Source organism: Pyrus communis, chromosome 14 (assembly GCF_963583255.1).
Source record: "Pyrus communis chromosome 14, drPyrComm1.1, whole genome shotgun sequence".
NCBI lineage: Eukaryota > Viridiplantae > Streptophyta > Magnoliopsida > Rosales > Rosaceae > Pyrus > Pyrus communis.
Genome location: NC_084816.1, coordinates 20,626,897 through 20,645,418, shown reverse-complemented (window position 1 = coordinate 20,645,418; position 18,522 = coordinate 20,626,897). Strand labels below are relative to the sequence as shown.

Here is an 18,522-nt window from a genome sequence, read left to right as displayed (position 1 = left end):
AATTTATTGCTGACCTCGATAAATTTCACTTTTGTATGTGAGATCTATTTGTATTCAAGAGGTGATCATAAAAAAAATAGCACTAAGTAGAGTCCAAACGATAGCACCCTATGAGTACATGTTTCTCATATTTTACGTGGCAAAATAATGAGCTTATTTGGGAGTACTTTTAAAGTGGTTGAAAACGTATTATTGAATGAAGTACTTCAAGTACTTTTGAATCTTTGATACCAAAGAGTATTTTCTCTAAAAGCGCTTTCAGTCATTTTAGAAGCCTTTTAAATGAATCCAATGTTTCAAATTCACTCAAATGATCTCATTATCTTTTGAATAAACGTTATTATCTACACTCAGAGGATGAGTGGAGTGGGCTAAGCCTCACAATGGGCTAGCAATAATGTGGTTCAAATTCGTCTTTGGTCATAATCGAACCTAAGACCTCTTACTTACAAGTAAGGAAAAATACCACTAAACCGTATTTCTAAGTAGGCACAAAGCGATCCTCAATTGCCGAAAGAAGCCTTGTTTGGTCGTTCAGAGATATAGGGGTTGCCGGTCCTTAGTTCATCTCTCGGTAGAACGGCAAAGATCCTGTTATCATTTCTTGTGAAAAAAAAAAAAAAAAACTCAAATGATCAGAATTCGTAATATTGGTCACTATAATTTTTAATTACTTTCATTAGTGGAGTTAATTTTGATTAGTTTACCAAGAAACGGCTAATCGTTGACCCAAAATCGAAAAACGAATGTTTTCTTTCCCAAAGGAGAAAGTAGTAAACCATCTAGGTTGAAAAGCAAGGCAATAAACTATGGGTTTATAAACTAATAAACAAATGAAAGAACTAATAGACAAATGAAAGAAAGGAACAAGATTAAGTAGTTTATAAATAAGCAAATGATTACTTAGATCTCACTATAAAACTCAACACAATTGATCTAATCTAATTGGAAAAGCCACATTTTATTTAGGGAAATGGTTGGCCTGTCAATCAATCTTATGGACTGTGTTTTATGAGGATGTCATCTGCATACCTAACCCTAATCTTCCCCTTAAACCCTAATAATTTAAAGATTAAAGTAGAAAAATCAATCTTATGGAGTATGTTTTGTAGACTAGGATTCTTTCTCATTCTCCTTCCATCTCCTTCTATCTTCTCCTTTCATATTCTTTATTTTGTCTTTCTCTTTCTATAAAACATTATAATATAATGTTGATGTGGCTTAATTATAACTATTTAAGTAGAATGAGAGAGAATGGAAGGAAAAAAAATAATAATAATAAGATAATCCTACTCCATGTTTTATGAGGATGCCATCTGCGTACCTAACCCTAATCTTCCCCATAAACCTAATATTTAAATATTAAAGTAGAAATTATAACACAATCCCTAACCTCAAATCAAAAGGGACATATCTCCCAAAAGCTACACACCATCCCACCACCCAAAATCCCAGAAAACCCTAACCCTTCCATTCTCACTTATCCATGCACGAATTGTAAATATAATAATAAATCAACACACCTAATTCTTAGATATTTCTATTCCTAAAGACCATAACCACCACAAAACTCAATATGTTCACAACTAATACAACTAAATATAAGATTGGGACGTCCACACGTGCATGAGTTGATTTTGATTGTTGATACGTTTAGCGTTCACAATGCATTTTTGACCCCCTTAGAGGGAATGTTGAGTATTGTTAGCATTCTTCAACGAATATCCAATACATGTTTCAAATCTGTATACTTGATTAATACTTTCGTTTGTCCTTCACTCTAGATATTTATGCTTGCATTTGTAGAACTTGAATTTGAAGTTATGGAACTTGAATTTGAAGTTATGGGATTTATTTTTGGTAATGAAGATATAAATTGTGTGGTGGTATCAAAGTAGCAAGTTTTTTATCATCACTGAAGTTTTCTGTGCTGTGTTACTTGTCATTAATTGAAGCCTCTCTTCATATATGTGAGATATTACCTTAAAGTATATGCTTTTTGGAGAAAGTTATGTTGTGACAAATTGTAAAAGCATTTGAATGAGAAATACTTGTTTCTTGTAAGTTGGCTGAGACTGAGAGTTGTGGCCCTTTTTGCATCAGTAGTAATTGCATATTGTCATCTACCCATATTCATGCATATATCAAACATTGCAGATTCCTTGGTTTTAGTAGGAAATTCATGATATATTGTCATTACCATATTTTCATACTTTTAGTCTCAAACCTTTATGATAATTAGCTTAGACTATGGCTTGAGCTACTCTTTCTTTAATGACGATGTGACATCATTTTATCATATAAACGTTATAATCAAAATTGTTCATTATCTTTATTAGCATATCATCTCTAGAAGATTCATTCAATTTAGAGACCATGTAGTCATCTATGTGTCCAACAAATCGACGATTAAGTTAACAAGTAACATTCTCAAGATGAACCGTCACTTATGATATATTGAAATTTGATTATAATGTTTGTACGATGAAAAGATGTCACACCGTCATTAAAAGAGAAATGACCAAACGGTGTCCATATTTAATCGCTCTCATGGAATGAAAATGTTAATTATAAACATGTAAGTGAGAGATCTTAGACTCTACTCTTTGAAGTGACAAATTTAAACCAAATTATTATAGATGATCATTCTGTACTTTCATACTCTTACTCCTTAATATAAAGATACATATAATTATTGTATTAAAAAATTGTAAAGCATGTGTGTTTCCATATTTTATTTAACCACTCTTACACTATGCAAACCGCAACGGAAATATCACGATTATAAAAGCATGCATGTGTGTGATTTATCTTTAGGAAAAATTATACCTTAATAAAACCATTTCGTTTTCAATTTTTACATTTTACAAAATTAAAAACCGAAATCTTATTTTAATAATTACTTTTGGTTATAAAAAAAATAAAAACTGAAAAATACTCTCTTGAATTTTCAAAATTTGTACTTGAGTTTTCAAGTTTTGGTTTTTAATTTTTTTTAAAGCTAAAAATAATTATCAAACGAGATTTTATAAATAATTTACAAAAATATAAAAACTGAAAAAATATTTTGTCCCACCACAGAACCTCTCTTGAAAGGTACCCAACATTTAACATGTTTGGTACATGTCCATGTCCTCAAATTCTAAATACCTACTAGAACGGATAATGTAAATAATTTGATTAGATTTAGTGCTCGGTAGTCAGCAATCCATCCATTTAATTGCATGTTGTTTAAGCATCAAATTTGAACTTCCAACCTAACAAAACTAAATCACTCGAACCTTCTCATTGTATGTTTTCGACTTTCTTTTTATCTTGCAATGCTATTGATGATTAAAACTCTTTAATTTCTAGATCACCCTTTAATTTCATTAGCAAAAAAATTGGGGAAAGAAAACAAAGAGAAGTTTTTCCTTGAAATACGAGGAAATAAGGTCGGTTCTGTGTAGGCACTGAAGCATACAATTCAATATAGCTCTTGCGGTCGGTCAAATGCATCTCGAACAAGTCTTCTCTAGCATTGAAGCCTAACCCTTTAAGAATTAACTTTGCGAAAAAAAATAAATAATAATAACTTAATTAGAAATCATTTAACTGTTTGAACAATGTTTTCAAGATTTAAGTGATAAATGGATCGTCTATTTATTGGGATAACTGCTAGGTGAGTAAACAATTTTGGTTTCAATTAAGTTTTGGAGAGATGATGTTCAAGGAGGTGACCAAGAAAATGAATAGTTCGAATCATCCTACATCATTGCAAGTTGAGAAGATAGAATGAGAAGTTTGATTGCATACTACGATAAAAAAAAAATGCTTAATCCGTAAACCTATAAGGGTAATGCTAGGGAGACCAAAGTTTTATACCAAATTTTGGAAACCAAATGATGTAGTTGTTGATAATTTGATTATTACTTAAGTATTGATTAACATGCTTATTTCTTATTGATGACACATTATTTGGTTTAAAAGTTTGATCTACTTAACATTACCCAACTTATAATAATGTTTTGGATATAAGCATAAAATTAGCACCAAAAGGAATTTGTTAATGATCCTATCCCATATAATAATATTCTCTAATCATATCGTGTGACATGTTATGTGATCGATTGTTGATTTAAGATCAACCGTGAAAACATTATTTCATTTAATCAATCAAATTTGATGCAAAAATATTAGTATGTAGATCAAAAAAAAGGATTTAAGGTTGGGACTTTGGTCTTAGAGTTAGGTTTTTTTTCAGTTCATTTTAGGTCTTTTTATTTCTCCTATTTATTTATTTTGAATAAAAGGTCTTTTGGTAGGGACTTGTGTGTGTGTGTGTGTACATTATTGATCAAATCGGTGAATAAAATTGTCGGTGGGTGGTGGACATACATGTTTGCCCTACTAGACACGTTTGAATCAGATGTGGTGGACATTTATGCCCTAGTTGGACACATAAACATTCAAATCTACTGTTTTGTGGCCTTTGGGCCCTATGCAACAAATGCTACTTTGAAAATGGCAGACATAACAAATGTGAATTTGTACAGTTTGACTAACGTAGTGCGATCACATCTTCTTGCACCGAATTTTAATTTATTTCTTTGTAAATAAAAACGGTTATTAGTACTCTAAAATTTTTATTCTACATTCTTTATAAGTGTATTTTTCTTTCTAATTGTAAAAAATTGGGACTACCAAACGTGATTTTTAAAGTGTTAATAATAATTCGTTTATAAATTAGAATAATTTATAATAGTATATAGTCTTTAATAAGAAAATGTCAAATATAAAGTCACAAAAGGAACTGAGAAATACAATCGTTTTACAATACCATCAACTTTACTTAATCAAAATCAAAACAAGAAACAAATATTTCTTGCCTCCATTAAGCCAACTTGATGAGGCATGTCATGAACCTTGTTTATGAAGGTACAAATCTTCCAACCCCACAAATTCATGATAAACATTGAATGTAACGGTAGGAAATACAACGGCAGAGAGATAATTGGCTATTTTTGTTATAGTTCGTGTCGCAATTATTCTAAAAAACAGTCAAGTGGAAAATCGAAAGTGACCAACAAGTTCAGGGAGCATATCGACGAACTATTCTCAAAATTATACTAGCTTTCAATTATTGAAGCTCCAGGTCAGAATTTTATGATCTTCAATGAGTTGGCCAGTTGATGCAGTGAAACCAACATACATTTCATCAAGAAAAACTTCAGAGAGATCAAGTGGAACCCTAATCAAAGGCTGCTCAGGCTTCTTCACATTTTCAGGAGCCAATGTTATGCTGAGCTGGTAATTCCAGTACTCAATCCAAGCTTGATAGTTGTCTCCACTATTCAGCTTTATTTCCTTGAAAGACAAGTTAGTGTCGTTACTGCCCTCACCAAGCCAGTATCCAGCTTTGTAAGAAGCCAGAGAAGTTAGAGAATTGACGTTAACGCCGACGTGATTATCGTTGATATCACCGAATTCTTTGTTTTGGAACACATCAAATTCGACGCCAAAAGCGTGGTTGTTGGGGTTACCGTCATTGGTTTTATTCAAGAAGCCGAGATGTTGGGATGGAGAGGCGGATTGGATGCCGGGAGAGGGAACGAAAACAAGGACGAATCCATGGCCGGGGAGAGAGTCCTTGTGTGGGGTTATGGAAAAGGTGAAGGAGGTTGTGAAAGGCAGAAGGTTTAAGGAGTTTGGATACCTTGTGGGGACTTTGGCGTTGTAGAGAGCTCTGCCAATGGAAAATGTGGTGTTGCTTGTGAGAGAAAGAACACCAGAATCTGTTGTTGCATTTCCAAAGAGCAAGATATCAGATGAGTTGAAACCAGTGAAGGAGAAATCAACTGCAAAACTCGATTGGAGGAGAAGGAGGTTGGTTAGGAATAGTACAAGTAATTGAAGGGACTCCATTGAATTCTATGGCACCTGCACCAAGCTTTGAGTTTTCTGCATCATCCTGCGGTCAAAATATATACAACTTGCCTTGCCTTCCACAAGCAACAAAATTGAATTAAACCCAACCTTTACTAGTCAACATTTGCGTGGTAAAACACGAGAGTGAACAAGCATAGAGACTTGAGAATTGATTTCCGCACATTTCTTTCCACACTCCAATTCATTTCTGACCCTTAGATTAAAAAAATCAAAGGAGAATCAAGGTACGAAAAAAGTTGTGCGGAAATCATTTCCTTATAAAGTTTTATCTTTCAATGTCTACAATAGGAGCAGACTTGAACGTAACCAAGTTGGCTAGAGTAATATGCTTCTCCTTTCCCATTGAAGTTCAAATTTTTCCCTTCCCGTACTTTAGGTTAGATTAGAATAACGTGTGAAGAAAAATACAAACGCCTAGTTAAACACAACCAGATAAATTTTCAACCTTACAGTGCCAATCTCCCCAACAATTCAGGCAAGTCTTAGTCTGCCAATCTCCCCAACAATTTAGGCGAGTCTTAGTCGAGGTAATCATCAGGGTAGTCACACTTTTCAAGATCAAATATTATTTAAAATCAAAGGAGAACTAGGAAATTCTGCAGCAACTGTTATTGATGCATATAGCACTCCAGTCAAGCCGTACGAAATGGGAGTAATCATAATTACATGTGGAAGTGAGAAATCTGAACTCAAAAGAGTAAGCAGAGTCATCCTTTCTCCTCCTTTTTTCCCTTCAAAAAAGTAAACAAATAAAGGGAAAGGTGTTTTAACAGTACAAGGAAAATTAAGCTTTTACATCACAAAACACAATTTTCATATTTCCCACATACTCTACAGCTTATGGCTTATAACAAGCTCCGCATGAATGGGCCATGTTTTTCAGTAGCAAGGGGGTGACAATGATAACGATACAGGTGAGAGAGTAAGCGAGCGTGTGTTCTAAGCTATAAACTTAGTTAAAAATGGGCACCGGCTATTCTTCCACGGGTGCCCCTCCTATACAGAAAAAGAAAAGCACCCCCACCATTGTATGACTCATATTTCACAAGAGAAAACCAGCAATTTTATCTGCTGGTGATGCTCTGCTTTCAGTTCTACTTATGCCAGCTCAACGACCAGAAACAAATAATGAATTGGTGGATATTTGGTTCGCCTCAGCGTGGAATTTTCTGACCTTTGCCTTGTCTAGGCGTGCTCGTCTAACAGCTTCTTGGACCTGGAGATCGTGGTCCTTCAGCATCTGATCCGTGTTGCCAGAGGGTACTAGCAACGGACCTGAGTAGTGCATTTTGCGACCCTTAGATCCGTAACCAACCTAAAATAACCAATATAAAGAACGCTGTATTAGGCAATAAGAGTAAACAAAAATAAAAAAGAAACATAAACCAAAAAGAATAGCTTCTGAACCACAAATCACAATCAAAACAGTAGGCACACCCTTAAGGTTAATTGTAGAAAATTATAAATCAATGAGGAATCCCCATCATAGGGGAAAAGGCATGAGTTCAACTACTCACAATAATTGGATCTTTGTTGCTTCTAATATCTTCTTTTTGACAAGAACCTGCATTGGCCTGCTTTTGATCGTGTTGTGAGGGATCTGATGCCTCCTTGAAGGAGCCTGGAAACCTGCCTATTGCTTTTGGAACTTCCATTTGCGAAGAACTAGACCTTTTTCTGCGTTCCTCAGATAACATACTCCTCCTTGCTGCCACTAAACCTGACATTGCTGACAAGTCAACCCCAGTTGAAACCTTTGGAGCATCATCTGGGTTCTTAGTAGACTTGGCCCATGCAGCCCGGTGAGCCAATGGCCCTGAATGAGAAGCTCGATTATGATTATGTCCATGATGTGCTACACTTGCATCTACGGCTTGTGATGGCCTAGGTGGATCAATTGGAAAGCCAGAAGCAACTTCTTCTGGATGAGGGTTAAACTTCTCACTCCGGCTCTTGGAACTGTCTTGTCTTTTCTGTAACAAGAAAACCCTTGTATTGAGATATATATCCCATATGGTGTGGTACCATAAACAATACTGAATAATTTACAACAAAGGGTCTCCGAGAGGAATTTGAGTCCAAAAGTCCTTTTCATTGAATAATAACGTGCAATGTGAACCACGTAAGATTATAAGTGAAAGAAATTATTTCACAGCTGATTGGAAAAATACATTATTCCATAGTTGAAGAAAAGCAAGTCTGTAATTATTAATTAACAAGACCATCAATGTTATGTGGAGTTATTGTATTGGTAGAAAACACAAGCCTTGGGTATATATAACTCAAGGGAAATTTTGGGTGGACTGTAAAAGCCCGTTTTCATAGTAAAAGAACAGAAAAAAAAAACCTTGATTTTTAAAGAAGAAATCGAAGAGGAAAGGAGAGGATAATTTCCAACAGATTCCTTTCAATAACAGTGCACTGAATATGTCATTTTAGTACTGCAAGTTCATGCAAAAAAGCAAAAAGGCAACGCATAAATATCATCATGCTAAATGCATATGCATCCTGGTGCTGGTTTGACCCCCACCGATCCCCCTCTCTCCTAATATTTAACAATTTAACCCACTAACGCTATCGTTTGTCAAAAACAAAAAAAATCATCATGCTTAACAATTAGAACATAAATCAATGATGGAGTTAAGTGAGTGTTTTTAGTTAAAATAACCTCAGGTTACCTTCATTGACATGACTAATTCGGCATTGGCATCAGGTGCTGGTACGGCTCGAGACTCTCTTGTTCCTCTCCTTTCGTGGTCAAGCCTTTGGCCCTTCCCTGCTGCTCCTTGTCTACCAATGTGTGGAAAAAAAGATTATTACTATATAGTATATACATCACCCACACTTTCAGTGGTAAAAATAAAAGAGGAAAAAACTACACATACAGGGCCAAAATTGATATCAGATTCACAATACTCAAATTAAATCTTAAGAAAATGAGAAGACAGAATTCAACAAATAATCATCAGTGTATGAACATGTACTTAGAAATAATTAATGGTTTTACACCAATGCACTTCAGAAATGAGACTATCATAACCATATATAACCCCAACCAGAAACATATGTACAAACTCAGTTGCTTTAGGCAAACTCCAGAGTCCAGACTCTTATGATCTCACTTATTAATTACCAAGCTTAAACCATGCCATGATGTGTGCTAAGCACAAACAGCTGATAAGTTTTTTAGTTTCCCCTTATTTGATGTCAAGGCCCAACAACCCCTTTTCAGAAGCTCATTGCTAAATCACAGAAGCACAGCTCATCAAATGTGCCTGACTTGTTCAATTTTCATAGTGCATGTATCATTAGGCATATATTTTTGTGTCTTTTGGGAACTTGAACCATTCATGCTTCAAATATAAGCAGTTTAAATAGTACATATAAGTAAATGTAAATTGGTGCAAGTGCTTTCCAACTATAAATTGAGAAAGAGTAAATAAGTAGTTACTATTTTGTGTAACAATATTCACCTTCTAGCTTCCTCATCACGCACTTTAGCATCAAACTCTTTGCTTGGAGGATACTTTGGCAAACTTGACGGATCACAAGGAAGAGGTTTAGTTGTAAAGAACTGTGAAAAACAAAGGATCAAAACGATAACACATGAGAAAACACCAAAGCAAAGTTATGGTAGAAAAACTCGTAATGAAAACATGATCATTCTAAATCTAAATAGTTGCTAACACTGAAAAGAGTTAACAAATGTTCCTGCCAATTGAAATACTCAATGTGGACTATAACAATTTTCAAAGTATAGTCAAGTCAAGAATAAGAAAACCAAAAGAAACTTGCTGCAATCTGGTGGTTTGGCTGACATGATTCTCAGAGCTAGTAATTAGCTATCGTCGTTAATGGCAGAAAAAGAGAAGAGATTCTATAAGAGAACATTATGAAAAGGACTTAACTAGTTAAGTTGAAGTTTCCAAAGCAACATAGGCAACAGAATAAAAGCACAAAAAACAGATCTACTGCACATGTACGCATGCACTGGCACACACAGAGATCTAGAATGGTGTTAAATGAAAAACTAAAAGACTGCAGCAAAAATAATGACAGCATAATGAAATGATATAGGAATTAATTTAAGATCCAAACCTCGCTCTTGAGAGCAGAAGCTGCAGATCCACGATCTGCAGGGTCTATAGAAAGAAGGGTCTCCATAAGTGCTAAAGCTGGTGCAGGGAAGTCCTTAAAAGTTTCTGCAACACAGCGTCTATAAGGCTGTTGAGGCTTGAATATGGTTGCATGAGGCAACTTTGATTTTCTCCAATACTCTTCAGAAGGTGAGCCACAAAGCTTGAAAATCTTATGCAACTGTTCCACCTACAAGGCAAAAATCCACAAGCTCCGGTTATTCAGTTGCACAACACTTTAAATCAGAGAGAAGCAAAAGAAATTCTGAAAGTAAAAATCAGAAAGGGGACATCCTAATAATTACAAAGTCGGCACAACTACAGGGAACAGAGAAATTAAGCAATTTGAATGGAATTAGAAACAGTTCGTAAACTATCCCTAGCCTACCAGCTAATAACCACAAATCTTTCATGGCTGCATGGCCCAATGAGGTTACTTACAAAGCCACCTCTAAAGAGCCATCTCACATCTAGCAAACCATTTCTAAGAAAGGGGAAGAATGACTGAAATTTTACACTCAAACTACTTCATAGTGTATAATGAATCTAAAAGGAACAATAATTCAGAGAGCCACAAGACAGACATGAAACATGCCACCACTAGGGTTATGTTGTAAAATCACAGCAAACCAGGTTAGAAGTACGGATGGGAACAAGTGTATGGAACATATTTATGAAGATGATTCATTATGGTGAGTTCCACTAAATAAAAAAGGTTCCTAGCTGATTTCTTATTCTTCCACCAACTAGAAAGTATTCAATTTAAATGCAGAAATGTGTGTGTGTGTGTGTGTGTGTTTTTGCCACCAAATAGTCGGAAGATAAATATTAGTGAAGAGCATCAACTCTACATGCCCACAAGGAAAAAAATCTCTAAATACCTCGGTTCTTCCAGGCATAATAGGCTTTCCAGAATACAGTTCAGCAACTATGCAACCTGTACTCCACAAATCCACAGCCGTCCCATAGTAAGTAGCACCAAGCAAAAGCTCAGGTGGACGATACCATAGAGTTACAACACGACTTGTCAGAGGCTGATTTTGACAAGGATCAAAAGAACTTGCCAGACCAAAGTCAGCGATTTTCAGCATGCCATTGTTGTCAATTAAAAGGTTGGAACCTTTAATGTCACGATGCAGAACACCACGACTATGACAATGATCAAGTCCACATAACAGTTGCTGCATGTAACATTTAACCTGCCAATAAATCAACTGAATCTCAATCCTCCATCCACCTGAACAATCTTTATATTTCCTATATATAAAATTAAACAAAATACACGAGCAGCATAATGGGTGCTGATGAGAGAAAGTTCATAACAGGAACATCATGAACTGCAGACACAGGAAGCAAGAACTGACGAAAACCCCCACTAACTTGTTATGTTTAGTCTACGAGGCAAAACCGACCACTAAATACCTGTGCTTCTGTAAACTTCAGACCAGGGTGTGAAGCAAGCCCTGCCAAATCATGCTCCATGTACTCAAAAACAAGGTACAAGCTGCAAGACATCCTTGAAGTAACTAGACCTTCTAGTTTTATCACATTTGGATGATCAAGCCTTCGTAAAATGTGAATTTCCCTTGCCATAAAGCGAACACTCTCAGGCTCTAGGTTATCAAACCTCACTTTCTTCAAAGCAACAATTTTCTTTTGATCAAGATCACGGGCCCTATAAACATTACTGTAAGTACCCTGACCAATCTGCAAAATATAAATATAAGGACACAACCAAAGCCAGCCAACAGTTACGGAAATCGTAAGAGGATAGTGCTAAGGAAAAATAAACAAAAACACCAGAAATATCATATCACCAGATGGAAGAACCCGATAGAACGATATAGTCTTTATTGAATGCCACAAACCTATTGCTTTTCTCAGTGTTATCGTCAAAACCAGTTAGGTATATAAGCATAGTAACCAACAAGCAAAAAACAGATAAGAGGAAGATGATTCTAGGTAGCATCCAATAGAGCACCCAAAACATAAAACTGGAAGAGTTTAAAAAAACAAGAAACGCAAATCTGCTTAAATGCAAATCAACAAAATCCTCTAAGTTTTGATAATCCAGTTCATAACTTGCACACCCAACTACTCCACCAACATAAAGTCTAGACTCCCAACGTAAAACCGTTATGCTTAAACTACTTATCCATGTCAACTGATTTAATTGCATGCCAGTAAAGAAGAGGAGCAAATGTAACAACTATTCTTGTCTCAAAGTCTAGTGAATGTGGTTTCTTATACTTTCACAGGAAAGTAAAGAGTGAATTTTGCACCACAAGAATTCCATGTGCCTATTCATAAGTATACCTTGACACAACATTCTTAAACCCGGAAATAACTAAAAAGTAATAACAGTAATACTGTCTTGTGACCCCAAACTACTAAGTAAAAAATTGTTCCTCAATAAGTTATGATGCACAAGGAAACAGCTTTCAATAAAATAGAAAATACCAAATTCAATCTCAATAATAAAAAATAGGATAACCCAAAATCAAAGATTAAATAACAACAAAGACAAGGAAAGAATGAAGATTTGATTTGCAACATAAAGTACTTGAGAACTAAACAAGAAAAGAAGCATACTTTATCTAGCTTCTCAAATGAATCTGCACGTCGCGGCACCCATCCTTTGATGGCCTCTCCAGCCACTGCAGCTAGCCAGGAGGGCCACCCTGCTGCAACCTGTTCCCCTTCTGCAGCTTTCGGAATGATACCAATCCCAGGATGTTGAGCAACAACATATTCCATCTTTTCCCTCTTCCTTTCAAAATTCTCCCCGTTCAATCGAACAGGCCCATTCACTTGCTTATCAATCAACATTGCTCTCCCATCATTGCCATCATATCGATCTTTCGCTCGATAAGATTCCTCCCTCCTGGATGAAGCAACCCATGTCGTCCGCGAGTCTGATGCCCCCATGTTTGACAATCTCTCTCTGGGGCTCTCCTTGCTATCCTCAATTGCAGAAGGCTTACAGAAAATGCAACCCATTATGCACCAAAACCACCCCCAACAATCCCCTCCTTTCGAACCAATGCTCACACCCTCAGAAATCTTGCATTTTTACAATACAATCCTCATCACCAAAACCCATATACAAAAAGTTCAAAACTTCAAAATATAAATACTCAAAACAAAAACCCAGAAATCAACTCATCCAATATATATATAATCCAACAAGCACCCCTTCACAAACCCACCAAAAACATACATTTTGCCAGAAGCAAAAGCCCGCAATTTCAGAAACCCAAACCCTAGAAATCTTGAAAATCTTCTATCTTTCACCAGAGTAGGTTCAAATTCAGCACATAAAATCTTCAAAAATGCCAGTTCTTCAATATAGAATGCAGACTCTCAATTACAAATTCAAAACAAACAAAACCCCAATTTCCAAAAAGTCCAAACCTTTTTGCAGAATCTGCAGAATGTTGAGTACCTTGAAGATACAGCACCTCTTTTACTGAAACCCTAGAAAATTATTTAGGGCTTTTGGAGAAGAAGGACATGGATCAAAGGGCTCTCGGGGGATGGAGAGAGACACGTAAAGTTGGAGAGTTTCAGAGAATTAAAAAAATTAAACAAAAATTAACATCAAATCTCTGGAATAATATAATAAAATTGAGCAAAAAAAAAAAAAGATTAAGAAAAAACTGGTAAAGTAAGAAGGGGGGAGTGTCCCCTACCAGTAGCAGCAGCTTTCAGTGAAAGAGAAATGACTGACTCTCTATTTTTTTTTTTTTTTTTTTTTTTTTGAAACTGACCGACTGGCTGTGTAGTTTGTAGATTCCCAACACATCAAAAATGACATTCTCTTTCACCATCTTTCACACGCGCCGTCTACCTTAAACAAATTAAGTAATTATTCTTACCGTTTTAAAAAAAATTATTTATTTTCTATTAGATCATCTCCAACTCTTAGTCTAAAACCTAAAATTTTTAATCCAGCTCTAATTCTATGGCCTAAATATTTTAGCCCGAGATTATTAAAGAATAAATTTAGGCTAATTTTTTTCTTTTAAGTAATTTTTTTAAAAAAAATTTATGTACACTATGTGACATCCCACATCGCCCAGCTGAGTGATCCTTAAATGTATATTCTCATCTCTACCTAGCACAAAGCCTTTTGGAAGTTCACTGGCTTCGGATTCCGTAGGAACTCCGAAGTAAAGCGAGAAGGGGGCTAGAGCAATCCCATGATGGGTGACCTACTGAGAAGTTGCTCGTGAGTTCCCAAAAACAAAACCGTGAGGGAATGGTAAGCCCAAAGCGGACAATATCGTGCTACGGTGGTGGAGCGGGCCTGGGAAGTGATCCGCCCCGGGCCGGGATGTGACAATTTGGTATCAGAGCCTAACCCTGGCCACGTGTGTGCCGACGAGGACGTCGGGCCTCTAAGGGGGGTGGATTGTGACATCCCACATCGCCCAGGGGAGTGATCCTTAAATGTATATTCCCATCCCTACCTAGCACGAGGCCTTTTGGGAGCTCACTGGCTTCAGATTCCGTAGGAACTCCGAAGTTAAGCAAGAAGGGGGCTAGAGCAATTCCATGATGGGTGACCCACTGGGAAGTTGCTCGTGAGTTCCCAAAAACAAAACCGTGAGGGAATGGTAAGCCCAAAGCGGACAATATCGTGCTATGGTGGTGGAGCGGGCCTGGGAAGTGATCCGCCCCGGGCCGGGATGTGACACATTATCCTAGTTTAATTTTATGAACATTTTAACCTAAAAATATTTAGATTCCGATAAATATTGAAAAAATCATTAAATTTGGGTGATTTTTGAGTTAAATTATTTTAGCCGTTGGATTTAAATTCGGGTCGTTAGATCTTTTTTGTTACCATTAGATTTAATTATTTTAGCCGTTGGATTTAAATTTAGACCATTAGATCTTTTTTTTACCGTTAGATTTGATTATATACGGTCTCAACCGTTTAATTCAATAAATCATGGGGAACATGCCCATGTGGGTGAGGTTCCACTGATGGTGCCCATACCATTTTCTAAGCTAAATCCTGGGCTATTTCTGGCTTAAGTTTTAAGTTCAATTTTCTACTTGGGTTGGGTTCTTTTTTTTTTTTGAGGGGGGGGGGGGATAGAAAAGGAAAAATAAGTTATAAGCTTGGGTTGGAGATGGTCTTAGGAGTGAAGGATTCAAATTAGAGATATGTTTTTGCCAAAGTAAGTGTTTTACTATAGTAGCGAAAAATAATAATACATATGGATTATAATGCAGATTTAATCCTTACCAATCTATTATGGTGTGAGTTAATAACTAACGTTATTATAAAAAAGAAAGTTTTATTAATCTTTTTATGTAATGAAACAACGTCCAAGTTCGGACCATGTTAACATAAATTAAGGAATAATTAAGAAACTAAAATAAGCATGAATAAATTATTTCCCTTGGGGTGAGTGATGGCAGAGCAGCACTTTTCAGAAGACGCGAGTGCATTTCACATGCTTGCAAGGAGAGTGCAACTGTTGCAAATACACTTGGTCTGTGTCTACTGTCAACGTAGTCCGTAGAGAAAACATCGGGGTTGGCGATGTTAACGTTTTTCGCCGATTCGAGGATTCATGTCGATGGCTTTTCCACTGCTTTCTCCGCTTCGTCAAAACTGTTTAACTGACGGAATTACCGTCCGACTCGGCTCACACGGTAAAACTCCATACAACCATATCACTCCTCTCACTCGCCTAACAAAATCACTTCTCATTCAATCGAATTAAAAATGTAATCAGTACGTTTATTTAGAAATGTAATTGTGTAAATTTCATTGAATTCCAATAGAATTTGGAGATTAAATTTTTATATATTTTGTATTAATTAGAAGACAAGAAAACCGATCATGATTAATAAAATAAATGAACTAATACATTATCAGTCGACCTTCTCTTTTTCATCTACGCTCAAAGTTAATTTTACAATACATTATCAGCATAAAGTATATCTCTAAGAAGGAGAGGATTCCGAAGGAAACCCCACGAGAGCTTTTTGCCATCTTAAAATTCAAATAATCCTAAACCCTAATCTATTTGGTTCCAATTTAATTTATGACATGCTATTATTATTGTTCTACGAGGTGGTGTACCACTGCCAGTGTAGAACACCACCATTTTTTTGTTCGTAACGAGGGAGAGATAGAACAGAGTTCTTCACGAAGTTCGAGCTCATGATATAATACTACCCCGTGATTAGACCATGTCTCTGTATATGCATGTTACTGATGAATATGTATAGGCATATCAAAAAAGGATAAAAACGAAGGATTCCAAACCTTGAATCACATGAGCCGCTGAGTCGTCACCTAGCCCAGGTCATGAACGACATGTCAGTTGTCATGTCCCCTAACCTTCTCATATGTTACTGTTGAGAAAGAATCTCACATTAATTAGAGAAATAAATTTGCATGGGCTAATAAAAAAGTTGCACTACTTCTCATATTGTCAATTGGTTTCTTAGTGGCATCTCAATTTCTTCATGATATCAGAGCAGATTGTCTCACATGTGAAGCAAATGGCCACAAGCGCTCCACGTTATCTTGTTTGTTTTATCCAGATGTTTGGCTTAAAAATTCGTCACACATGATAGGCATGTTGAGAATGAATCTCACATTGATGAGAGAATGAACCTTACATGGGCTTATAAATAAGTAGCCTTACAATCAGGATCACTTTTTCCCATTGAGTTTTTGCTAGCCTGATGAGGTTTTTGATGAGACACTTACTCTGGGTTGGTCATAACCTTGTGTGTGTTATTAATCATTCTGAAAATGTGAAACATTGGTAGCCTGCATTAACTCACTTTTCTCCTTAAACTATGAGTTTGTCCCGTTGGTTTAATTACCATATCTAGATTTTGTGAAATTTTCTTTTGATACGTGCCCCCTACTAAGAGACTCGTGTTAGCAACTATTCTAACTACCGAGAATTGGCGACAACAACCGCCATCTCTTAATCATGAAAACCTAATGGAACTACTTCTTAAGTTGTACATACTCAAGGAGAGTATTGTAATTAGCGTGTTTTATTTAGGAATGTGATTTTTCTTTTTCTCATTTTATGCACTTCTGTTTATTATTATTTTTTGTTCGATTCAACCCAATTTCAAAATATACAATAACGTGTGAAAAACAATGAATGTCGAAATCATTTTCCAAAAGAAGTGCAACAAAAACTTGGTAATTTGGATTCATATTTTTGAGTGAGCCTACAATATTCCACCACTTAGATCCAATTTTTACAACCATTAGATTGGATTGTACGCCTATAAGTGAGGAATTATTCAATACTCATAAGTATTGTAAATTTTGGCATATTTCTACGAACCTTATTACGTTGGTATAAATGTTGCGTGCTATGAAATGATTCTGTGTGAAATTTAGGGTTCATAATAATTGGACCCATTTGATGTGATACGAGACATATAAAAAAGTTCGAGTGAGGAGACATGTAAATAAGTTAATAATATGAATGCTAATAATCATTAATGGGTGGGTCCACCAATGGTGCATTAGATTACAAAACCCATGAATGACCCAACGAGAGCTGTCTCCTGTCTTATTTAATATACCATCAGTTTGCCACGTTATCATGCTTCCATGAAATTTATGGCCGTCTCTTCTCCCGCTCCGACAAATAAACTAGTCCGTGGGAGTCAATCCAACGGATTGGAAAGATACTTTTTAATGTGACCGTCACACGACGTAGTATATTATGTGTTTTTATATAAATTGTGGATTATGTATGTTAAAAGCTTAATAACTTAAAAATTAAAATTTTTCACCACTTACATAAAAATACGTGGTGTAATCTGTGTTTCTATTATAACTAAAAATTTCTCTGAATTGAGATCCTATACTCAGCATCTGCGAATCAAGTAATTCGGTTTAAATTTTGTAGTCCCAATTAGTCTATTTTACTGCTAATTATATGTACAATTTTTCTTTTGAACGCCTAAATTTTTATCTCTCTTGAACGTTTCAAATTGCTTGGCAAAGTGTGAGATTTAGAAAGAATCTCAATCCCACCCGACCCCTATCAATTTTCAGAGTTCTAGCTTGGGGCCCCACGCTCTTGGCCTCTATGCAGTCGACTCTTACATGTATTGGGCAAAGGCAAAGCTACTCACCAATTCTCTGCTTTTTTTTTTTTTTTCAAAAAAAAAAAAAAAAAAAAAAATCTAAATTAAGATTATCAGATGAGTCGAGCCTTACAATAGATTAACAATTCGAAGAAGGGTGGGCTAAGTCTCAATTTTTTGCTTTGTTCATAAACAAAATTTTGTGGTTAATTAATTTGATAATTTGTGGTTTTTTTTCTTGACAAAGATAAAATTCATTACTAACAAACCAAATATACACAAACACATGCCCATTCACAAATAAAGCTAAGACTAAAAGATAGACTCACAGAGCAAAAACAACCCAAAACAATGGTTGAGCCCA

General features: G+C 35.8%; 2 protein-coding genes across 4 annotated transcripts; both read right to left on the bottom strand.

Moving 5' to 3' along the window:
• Positions 1 to 5,115: 5,115 nt before the first annotated feature.
• LOC137714545 (L-type lectin-domain containing receptor kinase VII.1-like) lies at positions 5,116 to 5,904 on the bottom strand. The gene has a single exon (XM_068453739.1). It carries the CDS (start codon positions 5,902 to 5,904, stop codon positions 5,116 to 5,118), a length of 789 nt encoding a protein of 262 aa, XP_068309840.1.
• Positions 5,905 to 6,663: 759 nt separating this feature from the next.
• On the bottom strand, positions 6,664 to 13,786 carry LOC137715258 (probable serine/threonine-protein kinase At1g54610). 3 transcript variants are annotated; one of them, XM_068454513.1, is made up of 9 exons: positions 13,479 to 13,786; positions 12,657 to 13,127; positions 11,487 to 11,771; positions 10,946 to 11,263; positions 10,027 to 10,254; positions 9,402 to 9,502; positions 8,607 to 8,718; positions 7,446 to 7,901; positions 6,664 to 7,243 (listed from the first exon to the last, which is right to left on the bottom strand). In XM_068454513.1, the coding sequence occupies exons 2-9, from the start codon at positions 13,062 to 13,064 to the stop codon at positions 7,037 to 7,039; spliced, it is 2,115 nt and encodes a 704-aa protein (XP_068310614.1). In that variant the 5' UTR covers positions 13,065 to 13,127; positions 13,479 to 13,786; the 3' UTR covers positions 6,664 to 7,036. The 3 variants fall into 3 exon arrangements, with proteins under 3 accessions (XP_068310614.1, XP_068310615.1, XP_068310613.1); XM_068454514.1 differs by having other exon boundaries at positions 13,510 to 13,786; XM_068454512.1 differs by having other exon boundaries at positions 12,657 to 13,786.
• Between the last annotated feature and the right edge of the window lie 4,736 nt (positions 13,787 to 18,522).